The sequence below is a fragment of the Anabrus simplex genome, chromosome 2 (assembly GCF_040414725.1).
Source record: "Anabrus simplex isolate iqAnaSimp1 chromosome 2, ASM4041472v1, whole genome shotgun sequence".
Classification (NCBI taxonomy): domain Eukaryota; kingdom Metazoa; phylum Arthropoda; class Insecta; order Orthoptera; family Tettigoniidae; genus Anabrus; species Anabrus simplex.
In genome coordinates, this window is record NC_090266.1 from 1,160,946,799 (window position 1) to 1,160,960,384 (window position 13,586).

Genomic DNA, 13,586 nt, shown 5'->3' on the forward strand with positions numbered 1-13,586 from the left:
GTTAGTGACTTGCACAACCTTTTCCTTACCCCCTACTGCTTCTCCTCAGTCCTCAATGTCTGTCTCTCTACCTGTGTTTGCGTTGCCTTGCTTCTGAGTCACACACTAGACTTGCTTTCCAAGCCGTATGACAAATTTGTGGACAAGGCACTCTCTCGCCGTCCAACCCAATAAAAAAGAGATAGGCATATACAGTAATATAATATATTATGATTTTGAAGATTATAACTGTAATAAAGTTCTATTGATCATAAACATTATTGTATTGTGTGATTATAACTTATAGAATCCTATAAAGTATAATAATATTTAGGTCGCCTCTGTGGTGTAGTGGTTAGTGTGATTAGCTTCCACCCCTGGAGATATGGGTTCGATTTCCGACTCTGCCATGAAATTTGAAAAGTGGTATGAGTGCTGGAACGGGGTTCACAGGGGTCAGCTGAGTGGAGGGGTATTGATTCTCTCCTCAGCATCCTGGAAGTGATTTTCCGTGATTTCTCACTTCTCCTCCAGTCAAATGCCAGGATGGTACCAAAATTAAGGCCATGGCCGCTTCCTTCCCCGTTCCTTCTCTATACCTTCCAATCATTCCTTCCCCAACAAGACCCCTGTTCAGCATAGCAGGCAAGGCCGCCTGGACGAGGTACTGGTCCTCCCTCCCAGCCTCCCAGTTGTAACCCCGCGACCAAAAGTCTCGCGCTCCAGGAAACTGCCCTTGAGGCGGTAGAGGTTGGATCCCTCGCTGAGTCCAAGGGAAAAGCAACCCTGGATGACAAATGGTTTAAGAAAGTAAAAAAAAAAAAGAAATTTAACATTCTGTAACGAAACATACAGATGATATTATGAGCAAACATTTTCCTGAAAAATTATTTTATTACTTTATTTACATATTTACATTTCATATTGTTCTATATTAAGTCCGACTCATTGACTGAATGGTCAACGTTGAGGCCTTTGGTTTAGAGGGTCCCGGGTTCAATTCCCAGCCGGGTCAGGGATTTTAATCATGTCTGATTAATTCTTCTGGCTTGTGGACTGGGTGTTTGTGTTTGTCCCAACACTTTCCTCTTCATATTCAGACAATGCACTACACTACCAACCAGCACAGAAACAAGCAGTAGTGATTACATCCTTCTATGTAGGGTTGGCATTAGGAAGGGCATCCAGCCGTAAAACAGGGCCAAATCCACCTTTGCAACACAGTTCGCATCCGCGACCTCACTGATGTGGGATGAGCGATAGAAGAAGATTGTGCTATATTAAAAGAACCTTTCAGTATTATCCATCTCAGAAATATAAATCATCACATCCATCTTTGAAGTTTTACTACTTACACCTTCTTCTTCTTCATCACCTTATTCTTCTTCTTCTACTTCACCGTATTATACCACTCGTGCAGGTTTTGACATTTTCCTCGGTCCCACACATCATCTTTTGAACAACTTACGTACGATAATCACCCGACCGTAATGGCTAAACTTACGCAGATTTTTTGCCCTGTTTGATGGTGTCTGATCTCTTACTCTTCTTTCGTTTGTTGGTATCTGCTGCTTACTTTTGTTATTGTGCCTCTAGCACAAAGGTGGGATCTCGGATTTTCATGCCTCAAACAATTAGACTGTCTACAATTTCTGGCAAAATGCACCCCTTATAAAATTGTACTAATTTTGGAAGAATCTTCGTTTGACATAACTCATCCTTTTCTATGATTTCTTCTTTCTTCGTCTTAATCTGTTTACCCACCAGGCTTGGTTTTCCCCTCAGACTCAGCGAGGGATCCCACCTCTACCATCTCAAGGGCATTGTCCTGGAATGTGAAACTTTGGTTTAGGGATACAACTGTGGAGGATGAACAGTACCTTGCGCAAGTGGCCTCACCTGCTGTGCTGAACAAGGGCCTTGTGGGGGGGATGGGAAAATTGGAAGTGATAGACAAGGAAGAAGGAAGGAAGGAAGCAGCCGTGGCCTTATGTTAGGTACCAACCCAGCATTTGCCTGGAGGAGATGTGGAAAACCACAGAAAACCACTTCCAGGATGGCTGAGGTGGGAATCGAACCCACCTCTACTCAGTTGACCTCCCGAGGCTGAGTGGACCCCATTCCAGCCCTGATACCACTTTTCAAATTTTGTGGCAGAGCCGGGAATCGAACCCGGGCCTCCGGGGGGACCAGCTAATCTCACTAACCACTACACCACAGAGGCGGACTTCCATCCTCTCTGCGAAGAGTTTTCCTTTCCTCATGTACACTACAAAATTGCACCATTTTCTCCTGGTGATATTCAATAGACATTGAAGAGCTCTGTGGCTCAGGCGGCAGCGTGCCAGCCTCTCACCGCTGGGCCCCGTGGTTCAAATCCCGGGCAGTCCATGCAAGATTTGTGCTGGACAGTTTTTTTCTCTGGGTACTCCGGTTTTCCCTGTCATCTTTCATTCCAGCAACACTCTCCAATATCATTTCTTTTCATCTGTCAGTCATTAATCATTGCTCCAGAGGAGTGTGACAGGCTTCGGCAGCTGGCACAATTCCTATCCTTGCCACTTGATGGGGACTTCATTCATTCCATACCTGACCTGGCGGAATGACTGGAAACTAACTGTGGATTTTCATGATTAATTGATCTTGAACCTAGAAGAGTAGTTGTGGCTTCGAATCAATTGCAAATTTCCTTCAGAAAGTTCCAGGCATATTTTTTTAAAGTCACTTCTTCTCTCAAATCTGATTCACTGACGGTGAACGACACCATCACAAGCATCCAAACCATCAGGACTGGCTCCAAGGAAAGGATGTTCTTTGTCCACAAAGAACCCACGCTTGGTGACAATAATGCCATTTATGTTCTCATAGCCCGGCTCCATGGCTAAATGGTCAGCGTGCTGGCCTTTGTCACAGGGGTCCCGGGTTCAATTCCTGGCTGGGTCGGGAATTTTAATCATCATTGGTTAATTTCCCTGGCATGGGGGCTCTCTCTCTCTCTCTCTGCATGTGTGTGCGTGCGTGTGTGTGTGCGCGCACGCGCGCGCGTTTGGGTCACATCGCTATTAGCTTGCATTTGGAAGATATCTGGTTCAACCCCACTGTTGGCATCCCTGAAGATGGTTTTCCATGGTTTCCCATTTTTACACCAGGTATTTTCATACCTTAATTAAGGCCATAGTCGCTTCCTTCCCGACGTAGAAAATTGAAAAAAAAAAAAAAAGTAAAAGGAATGTCGTACGTAAGGAAATCCAATAAATATTTACCCCATTGACCATCATCTCTTGATGGGTTTCAGCTAGTTACTATAGTGTTTAATCATAGAAGCAGACTCTGGGTATTGATGTATTTATTTACTCTTTTAACTAATTCTGTATTCATCCATTCTCACAAACTTGGACAAGCATTGTAAAACTGAATATGAAAATTGGTTTGGTTACAGTGTGGTGCTGGTGAGGGAATTGGTACTACTGTAAATGTGGCCTGGTCTGGTGGTCTTGCTCCTCCCATGGGAGATGCAGAATATTTGGCAGCCTTCAGAACTCTTGTGATGCCAATTGCAAAGGTAAGAAGAGCTTTAAAAAAAGTTTTTATCTGCTTGTGATTGTAATTATTTTTCATTCATTCATTCATTCATTCATTCATTCATTCATTCATTCATACTGTCAGTTGTCAGCTGCAGTTTACTCTCACTTGTTAAATTGCTATTTTCTAGATACGTGAATTTCTACTAATTTTACCTTTGTCGGTCATATTGTGCACCATGCAGCTTCAGTGACGTAATTTGGTGGTAGAAATATTTAATAATTTTCCTAAGATATGTAAAATTCAGTATATTTTATTGATTGTTTAGCAGCAATTTATGCATTGTTAGATTTCTATTTATTTATATTTTCTGAGCAATTTGCCTGTGCAATTTGGCCCAAGTAGCTGTTAGTTTGCATTCAGGAGATGGTGGGTTTGAAGCTCTCAGTTGGCAGCCCTGAAGATGATTTTCCGTTGTGTCCTAATTTTGCACCTTGAAAATTCTGGGGCTGTACCTTAATTAAGACCATGGTCTCTTCCATTCTAGGGTTGCCACCTTGTACTCATATGATTCCAGGACACACGAATAATAGTAATTATAATAATAATGATAATAATAATACAATGATGGTGACAATGTTGACAGAAAACACAAATTTATGCCTTTACCACTTTGGTTATGTAAAGAAACCCTGAGATTTGTACATTTCTGTAGTAGTACAAAATAGAGCCCGATGATATTGAATCCATTATCATTTTGCAAACAATTGAGGTTAAATACTTTTTCAAAAAAAGAAACTAACATTACAAATATTTAAATCTTTTTATGTAAATTGTTTAATTCAAGTGATAAAGTAATTTTGAATTAAATTAACAAAGATAATGTTACAATAATTGTATGGAGATAAAAGCTCTAGCTCTCAAGGAATATAACATACAAGTATTGCACAACAGTAAAGTAAATATATTTCTTGTAGAACTGGGTTTCTTCTTCTTCTTCTTCTTCTTCTTCTTCTTCTGTTATTTTCTATTGCGTGTTGCTGGTTTTAAAATCATCGTCCCTCTTTACTTATCCAGGAATGCTGCAAACTCAGAATATTGAATACTGCAGATTTAAAACATATTTGAAGTCCACCTTTCACAAGATTCAGAGACGTTTGGTTTCTGTCTTTGGTCCAAAGATTACCCATAATACTGAAAGTTCTCTTAATATATGGGCTGCTTAAGGGAACTGACATAACAAAAACTAACTGCAGTAGTTCATAAACACTTTCATGTTTGTGGAAAAGATCTGTCCATTTTTTATCAGATGAATCTTTGTTAAGAGCTGAATATGCCAGTCTGAGATCACAGTAGTTATTGTACAACTTATCTGAATCTAATGTGAGTTTGGGTACATCAGAGAATCTTACAATGTCATCTCAAGTGAAAGGCACATTATTATTATTATTATTATTATTATTATTATTATTATTATTATTATTATTATTATTATTATTATTATTATTATTATTATTATTCCTTGGGGTCAACACTTTGTATGGATTTAGCCCATTTTTAAGGTCGGATGCTTTTCTGATGCCAGCCTTATACACTGTTACGTGTTTTTGTGGTGGTTTGTAGTATGATGTGTAGTAGGTAAATGAAGATGTGTATCGAAACAAACACAAACACCTAGCCTCTGAGGTAGAGGAACTGAACGGACACAGTTAAAATCCCCGATCCAGTTGGGAATCAAACATTGGGCAGCAATGTAACAAAATAAAACTACTACTGTCAGTGATGAATATATTTTCACTAAACACATACATAATTACACATGTATTCAGTCTGGCTTCAGAAAGGGACACAGTACTACGACTGCCCTTCTTCGGGTAACAGATGACATGCTTTTGACTTGGTAAATATAGACATACTACTATCCAAGCTCCGCTCTATGCATATCGGCCTGATAGGCCTAAAATGTTGTAAGTCGTATCTTATAAATAGTCACCAATGCATAATTGTAAACAATCAAAGATCAAAGATCCCAATGGGCTGTAAAATCATCCAGTGTCCCCCAGGGTCTGTTTTAGGGCCCATAGTGTTCATCTTGCATAATAATGACATATCATCCATACTTAAGTATTGTGAAAATGAATATCCACAGCCTGTTTCCAGTCATTTCACCGGGTCAGGGATGGAATGAATGAAGCCCCCATCTAGCAGCGAGGATAGTAATTGTGCCAGCTGCCAAAGCCTGTCGCACTCCTCTGGGGCAATGATGAATGAATGTCAGATGAAATGAAATGATATTGGAGAGTGTTGTTGGATTGAAATATGATGGGGAAAACCTGAGTACCCGGAGAAATTCTGTCCCGCCTCCGCTTAATCCAGCACATATCTCACATGGAGTGACCGGGATTTGAACCATGGAACCCAGCTGTGAGAGGCTGCCGCCTGAGCCACGGAGGCTTCACTTCAGTGTATATATATATATATATATATATGCTGATGATCTGCAGATATACAACCAGACCATTATAAACAATTTATATGAAACTGTCCAGCATATTAAAAAACAACCACTTAATCCTACATGCTCGTAAAACACAAAGTACCGATCTCAATAGCTGCAGTCGCTTAAGTCCAGCCAGTATCCAGTATTCGGGAGATAGTAGGTTCGAATCCCGCTGTCGGCAGCCCTGAAGATGGTTTTCCGTGGTTTCCCATTTTCACACCAGGCAAATGCTGGGGCTGTACCTTAATTAAGGACACGGCCGCTTCCTTCCCACTCCTAGCCTTTCCTGTCCCATCGTCGCAATAAGACCTATCTGTGTCGATGCGATCTAAAGCAACTAGCAAAGAAAAAAAAGAAAAAAAAAACAACACAAAGTATCATCATAGGCAACTCTAAATTATTACACATAACAAGCAATATCAATCCTCCTCCATTACCATTGGCATTGCTGCAATGTACCTTAAGAATGTAACTAATCTTGGAATCGAATCTGACCTGGAATGAACACATAACTAATATACGTAGAAAGGTTCATGCAGCTCTATATCCCCTGAAACATCACGGGAATGCTTTTCCTCAAATCCTTAAAATATTTTAAATCCAAGCATTCCTATCTTTTGCACTACTGTGATATGGTACTAGTAATTCTAAATGTACAACAGCTGCGCAACTTCAGCAATCCCAAAACTCTTGCATACGATATGCCTACCAACTGTGACATGATGCTCATGATATACAATATTTCAAAACATTGGGATGGCTACACATAAATGAACGAAGGAATTTTCACCTGATTATTCTTGTTTATCCCAATTACTTTCGATGAACACTCCTACTTGCCTATCTTCTAATTTTTCTTTCTTCATTCCATAAAATTAGTACCTGTTCTGGTTCCATACTTTAAATTCCGCTAAATCAAACTAATTCCTACAGTCATTCCCCTAGTTAATGTATCAAGACTCTGGAATACACTCCCAATGGATATTCAGCACTTGACTTCCTCTCATGTATTCAAATCTGCCTGCCGAAAGTCTTTCCTGGGCACACACAACTGCGTTGTGTGAGTCAGTGTGTGTATGTTGTGTGAATGGGTTTTCTTTCATCTGTTATGCACTTCAGTCATTATTATTTGTTCGGTCTTTTTTAGAGTTGCTTACTCATGTTGAACGAGGCCTAGTTCTTCCCACAGTCCACGAAATGTACTTCATTAAGTGCAAAGGGAAGGCCAACATAATGTACATTACATACTTCATTTATTCACAAAACTATTTACACTGTACAAAATATACATTAGGACGCCGTGGTCCATGTTGTAGCGCACAAACACAATACCGTTAACCACCCTCGTCCAAGTCTCGGAACTCACTGACGCCGATGAGGCGCGTGACTCTGTCCCCCTTCCACTGGGGCTGTAGCAGTCTGATTGTGCTGACCTCTGACAAAAAAAAACACATGGCGTTCAACATACCGCCCACCTAATTTATATATAAATTACAAACGTAAATATTATTAAGAACAATAAAAATTAGCACTCACACTGAAAAAGTCAAATGAAAAAACCAAAGTTTTAGCACATAAAAGATTACACCTTTTTACTAATTACACTTTTTCACTATATACAGTTTCAACCTCTTCTGGGAAGACACAAAGTTTTGCAATTGGGCGTTTGAAGGTCCCCTTGGGAGTGCGAATAGTGGCAACTCGCACCAAGCCGTCAGCACCTGCGTGTGTATCTTCCACGATCCCTGTCTGCCACACGAGAGGTGGCAAGTTGTCTTCCTTGAGAAGAACCAGAGTTCCGGGTTGAAGGTTGACCCTTCCTGCTGACTACTTAGTCCGCTGCTGGAGTTGACATAGATAGTCCCTTGACCACCGCTTCCAGAAGTACTGTCTGCAACGCTGAAGTAGTTGCCACCTGGACAGACGAGAACCTGAAACTGTAAGTAAATCTGGCTCTGGGATGTTTGTGAGAGGTTCTCCAATCAGGAAGTGACTGGGAGTCAGGAATGAATAGTCATCAGGATTATCAGACAATTTGGTTATTGGTCCCAAATTCAGGCATGCCTCAATCTGGACTAACAACGTGGACATTTCTTCAAAAGTCGGTACAAGATTTCCTGCAACGTTCTTCAAATGGGACTTAGTAGACTTTATGCCAGCCTCCCACAGCCCACCAAAATGAGGGGCATGCGGTGGAATAAAATGCCACTGGATTCCACATTGAGATGCGAAGTCATCCACCTTCCTCTGATGTACTTGAGATCTGAAAAGGGTGTGAAGCTCCCGTAGCTCGTTTCTTGCTCCCACGAAGGTACTTCAATCAGTCAATCAATCAATCAATACTGATCTGCATTTAGGGCATTGTCGCTGGAGATATTCTGGCAGATACCCCGACGCGATGTAAATCTACGCAGAACAGCTAGGAACGCATCAGTAGACAGGTCAGAGACAAGTTCAAGATGGATCGCCTTGGTAGCCATGCAGATGAATAGAGCAATATAACATTTTAGCTTTGTTTTGCTCTTACGGGTCCCTTGCTTAATGTAAAGTGGACCCCCATAGTCAACTCCGCAGTTCAAAAATGGTCTGTTGGGTTCTACCCTGTGGTGTGGGAGCTGGCCCATGAGTTGAGTTGATGTACTTGCCTTCAACTTGTAGCAAGGGAGACACTTGTGTGTTATGTGCCTAATGACAGACTTACCATTAGGTATCCAATATCGTTGTCTAATGGTTGCAAGCAAAAGTTGGGGTCCAGCATGCAGAAGTCGCATGTGCTCGCACATTACTAACAACCTGGTCACATGATGATTAGGTGGTAGGATGATGGGATGTTTCTGGCTGTATGGAGCTTGAGATTGTTCCAATCTGCCGCCCACCCTAAGCATCTGGTTTGCATCTACAAAGGGATGAAGAGACTTCAACTTGCTGTCCTTTGCGATCGGTCTGCCAAGTCGCAGATCTTGAAGCTCCTTACCGTATTCTCGTTCTTGGGCAGTGCGAATGATCCTGTGCGATGCCTCTTGAAGTTCTACTACAGTCAGACTTCCCACCTGTCTCCTTGAAGCAGCAAGCCTGAGGTTGTTCATGTATCTCAGTATGAAGGCCATGACTCTCACCAGCCGTGACCAAGAAGAAAAGCTTTGGACGAAATCTTCAAGGAAATGACTGACAACAAGTAAGCAAACAGCTGGTTTCCATTGCTCTGGTACATCAGTGTGAGTTTGGAAGTTTTCTTCATGTCGCTGACAGGCCAGGTTGACGGTGGCTGGTAGAGCCAGGATGGTCCCGCCCACCATAACAGATTGTCTTGAAGAAGATGTGGTTCAATCCCTCTCGAAATGATGTGAGCTGGATTGTCCTGTGATGTCACATGGTTCCATTGTTCTACAGATGAAAGTTGTTGTATCTCAGACACTCGGTTACCAACAAACGTTTTCCAATATGCGGGCTCTCCTGCAAGCCAAGCTAGTACTATAGTAGAATCAGTCCAATAGTAGTTTTGTTCAGTTTTGAGGTTAAGAGCAGTTTTAACCTTATCCATTAACTTTACAAGGAGTAATGCACCACATAGTTCAAGTCTAGGGAGGGAAATCTGTTTCATTGGTGCTACTCTGGATTTGGAGCTTAACAGCACTACTGCTACATTATCCTTGACATCTATACTCCGTAGGTAAACAGATGCTCCAAAGGCCCTTTCTGAAGCATCAGAGAATCCGTGTAACTCACATTGTTTAATCTCTCCGTCTCCCGTCACTCTTCGAGGGATGCGAATGTCGTTGAGTGATGGCAAATATGCATGAAACTGTTTCCCAGGTAGTTAATAGCTCAGGAGGCAAACTCTGATCCCAGTCCACTTTCGCCTGCCATAAGTGTTGCAAGAAAATTTTACATTTTATTATTACTGGACCTAAGAGGCCCAAAGGATCAAAAATGGATGAAATGCAGGATAACACACTACGTTTTGTCCAGGTTGTGGTCTTCTGGGTCTGACTGGTAGCTACAAACTGGAAGATGTCCTTTAGAGGATGCCACAGTAGTCCCAAGGCCTTAATGGTACCCTCTTCCTTGTCATCCAGACTCCAGGGCAGTTGTGATTCTTGGTGCTCAAGAGGTATGTGCTCTAAAAGAGTGGGATAGTTAGCACACCATTTACGAAGAGGAAAGCCTGCGCTACTGAGTAGTTCGATCAGCTCTTGTTGCAGACTGAGTGCATCTCCAATGGTATCTGCTCCACTCAGAACATCATCAACATAGAAGTCTCTTCGTAATGTCTCCGACGCTCTTGGGTATTGCAGTGCACCATCGTTGGCAAGTTGTACCAGGCATCTCGTGGCTAAAAAAAGGCGCTGCTGAGGTACCATAAGTTACAGTGGAAAGTCGATAAATCTGGATAGGTTCATTCGGAGATAAACGCCATACAATGCGTTGCAGATCTTGGTCATCAGGATGAACTAGAATTTGCCTGTACATTTTTGTAACATCTGCAGTGAAGGCATACTTCTGTGTTCTAAATCTCAAAATGATAGAATACAAGTCTTCTTGCACCGTAGGTCCAACCATCAAGATATCGTTCAGTGAGTAGTTACTAGTTGTTTTAGCAGAGGCGTTGAAGACGACTCTGACCTTAGTGGTAGTGCTGGACTGCTTAATTACAGCATGATGTGGCAGGTAATATGTTGGCTTATTGGTTAGCGTTGTCACGAGTTCCATGTGATGATCAGCATATTCTGTCATGAACTCAACATAGTCCTTCTTCAAGTCTGGTTGGTAATGTAACCGCTGTTCAGTTTGACTGAGGCAACGAGTGGCGTATTTAAATGAATCCCCAAGTTCCTCATGGTGTGGTTTAATAGGCAGTCTTACAACATATCTTCCGGTGCTATCCCTAGTAGTGTTGTTCACAAAGTGTTCTTCGCACTGACTTTCTTCCTTAGAACGCGGGGGAGACATCTTTACTTCCTCTTGTTGCCAAAATCGTTCGACCTGTACGTGCAGTTCATTGCTGCGCACAAGACAAGACATTACTTTCTTGCTGGTGGACTTGAGAGAGTGTGGTGGTATTTTGCCTGATAAGATCCAACCAAATTCAGTGTCCTGTAGTACAGGATGATTTTCTCTCGTGAGTTGACCACGACGCAGTATGTCAAAAAACACAGAAGCCCCCAGTAGTAAATCAACTTCACCTGGTGTACTAAATTGAGGATCCGCCAAGGGAATGTCCTGTGGTAGCTGCCAGTCAGACGTGTCAAGCTGTACTGTAGGGAGCTGACCAGTTATGCGAGGAAGTACAGCACAAACAATAGGGGTAGTGTAGTCTGTGACCCTAGATGTAACTTGGATTTGACAAATATGTGATGATTCAGTTGCCTTAGTATCACTAATTCCCCTTATAGGCATTGAGTGCCGTGTCAATTCAATCCCTAAGCGATCTGCCAAACGCCTGGACATGAAATGCATTTGAGACACACTATCAAGTAGAGCTCGGCACTGATGTGCATTCCCACGTTTGTCTGTGACCACTACGAGAGCTGTTGACAATAGAACTTCTACATGAGTATAGTTACTCTTCACAGCACAGTAGGTTTGCTGCTGAGTCTGGTTGGTTTCTGATGTAGTAGAAGCATTGTAGGATGTACTCTGCTCCTTGTGCAACAGAGTATGATGTGTATTATTGCAGATTCGACAATTTCCTGAACTACACTCCTTTAAAGTATGATTAGCACCCAGACAGTTAAAGCAAAGTTTACACTTCTTGGTGAAATCTATTCTATTTCCAACGCTGGCTTCACGAAACTTAGGGCATTTTGTTAGGGTGTGAGAAGCCTTACAAAACTCACAATGAGTTGCTGTTGTGACAAAGGACTTCTTACTGCTCTTATCACCACCATGTTTGGATACGACCTGTTGCTTGTCGCTTTGGTGTTTTTCGGGGTTGATTAGCTCCAGAGTTTGACAACTATTCTCCAAGAAAGCTACTAAATCCTTCAAGCGAGGGAACTTCTTATCTGAGGATTTAACTTCCCACTGTTTTCTTAGACCGAGGCTGATTCGATCTAGCACTAAGCGAGATAACAAAATTTCATGCAGAGGCACATCTATTTCCATTACTTACATAGCGCTCAGGTTGCTCAGCAGTTGATTTAGCAACACACTTAAATCCTTAGCTGATTCTGTTTTAACTGACGGAAGATCTAGCAGTTGCTTAACGTGTAGGTCTACAATCAATTTGGGGTTATTATATCTCTGAAAGATTAATTCCCAAGCTACCTTGAAATTGCTTTCAGTGACAGGCAAGCTTTCAATTAATTTATGAGGTTCTCCCGATAAGCATGATAGTAGGTAATAGTACCTCTGTATGTCTGTTAAGGCATGATTATTAATTACTAGGCTCTGGAAGGTATCTCGAAAATGAATAAATTCAGAAATAATTCCTGTAAATTTTGGCAGTGAAATTGTAGGGAGTCTTATTTCATGTATGCTACTGGTATTTGAAGAACTAGATGTTGCGGGGGAAGTTGCATTCGAATTTGCATTCAACAGAGTTTCCATCGTAGATTCTATTTCTAGGATGAGTTCTTCAGTGGATTCCCTATCTGCATCGTGAACTTCTTCGGTATCGCTAATTTCTAACTGGGTTTGAACATCGTTGTATTCCTCCTTACTTGAACATAGCAGCCTTTGCATAACTCGAATATCATTCAGATTTGAGCCTTCGTTAAATGTACTGACAAAACTAGCTATACGCTTTATACGAGACTGAATAACTGCTCTCTTTTTTATGAGACCTTTTCGCTGGACAGGATCCATGGTGAAGGATAACAAGAAATAATGGATATATTATAAAGGACTGGGAATGCCAGACTACTTACAGGTCAGGAGGATGTATCCTTCCACAGCAGGGCTGAAAACCAAAGAGCACGGCGCGGCTGGGCTGCACTCTGGTGGTCACTTCTGGAACTACTGCTACGGATCTGGATTACTACTCCTTGGAATCTCCACCAATTGTGTTGGCAAGACTGTATTCGTCCGCGCAAGATGGCGGCAACACACTCTTCAATCTCAAAGTTTAAAATGAATGAGAACTGTATTAGAACTCAGTTAATCACATCACAAGTCGCTGTGTTTCATGTAGAAAATGGTTGTGAATCACATACACGGCACGTTAGTTGAAGTCACTCATTTGTACTTTGCTGCGCAGTACCTAGCACGTGGGTGGTTGTTAAGTTTGGCGGTAAAATGAACACATTCGTACTTTACACAAATGTAAAATCTTGTAAATAAACTGTAATCATTAATAGGCCTAAATGCGCAGATTATGAGATGTAATATCGTCACTGAATCACATCGGGCATCGAAGGACCAAAATGTTCGGTCTCGTTTTAGAGTTGCTTACTCGTGTTGAACGAGGCCTAGCTCTTTCCACAGTCCACGAAATGTACTTCATTAAGTGCAAAGGGAAGGCCAACATAATGTACATTACATGCTTCATTTATTCACAAAACTATTTACACTGTACAAAATATACATTAGGACGCCATGGTCCATGTTGTAGCGCACAAACACAATACCGTTAACCACCCTCGTC

General features: G+C 41.7%; 1 protein-coding gene across 5 annotated transcripts in view; it reads left to right on the forward strand.

Moving 5' to 3' along the window:
• The window catches only part of HDAC4 (histone deacetylase 4), a 1,180,658-nt gene that overhangs the window by 1,133,718 nt on the left and 33,354 nt on the right, over window positions 1-13,586 (forward strand). For all 5 annotated transcript variants that reach the window (XM_068226410.1, XM_068226411.1, XM_067142123.2 and 2 more), the window contains one exon: window positions 3,419-3,541. In XM_068226410.1, the coding sequence (XP_068082511.1) occupies window positions 3,419-3,541 (123 nt within the window). The remainder of the gene's footprint in view (window positions 1-3,418; window positions 3,542-13,586) is intronic.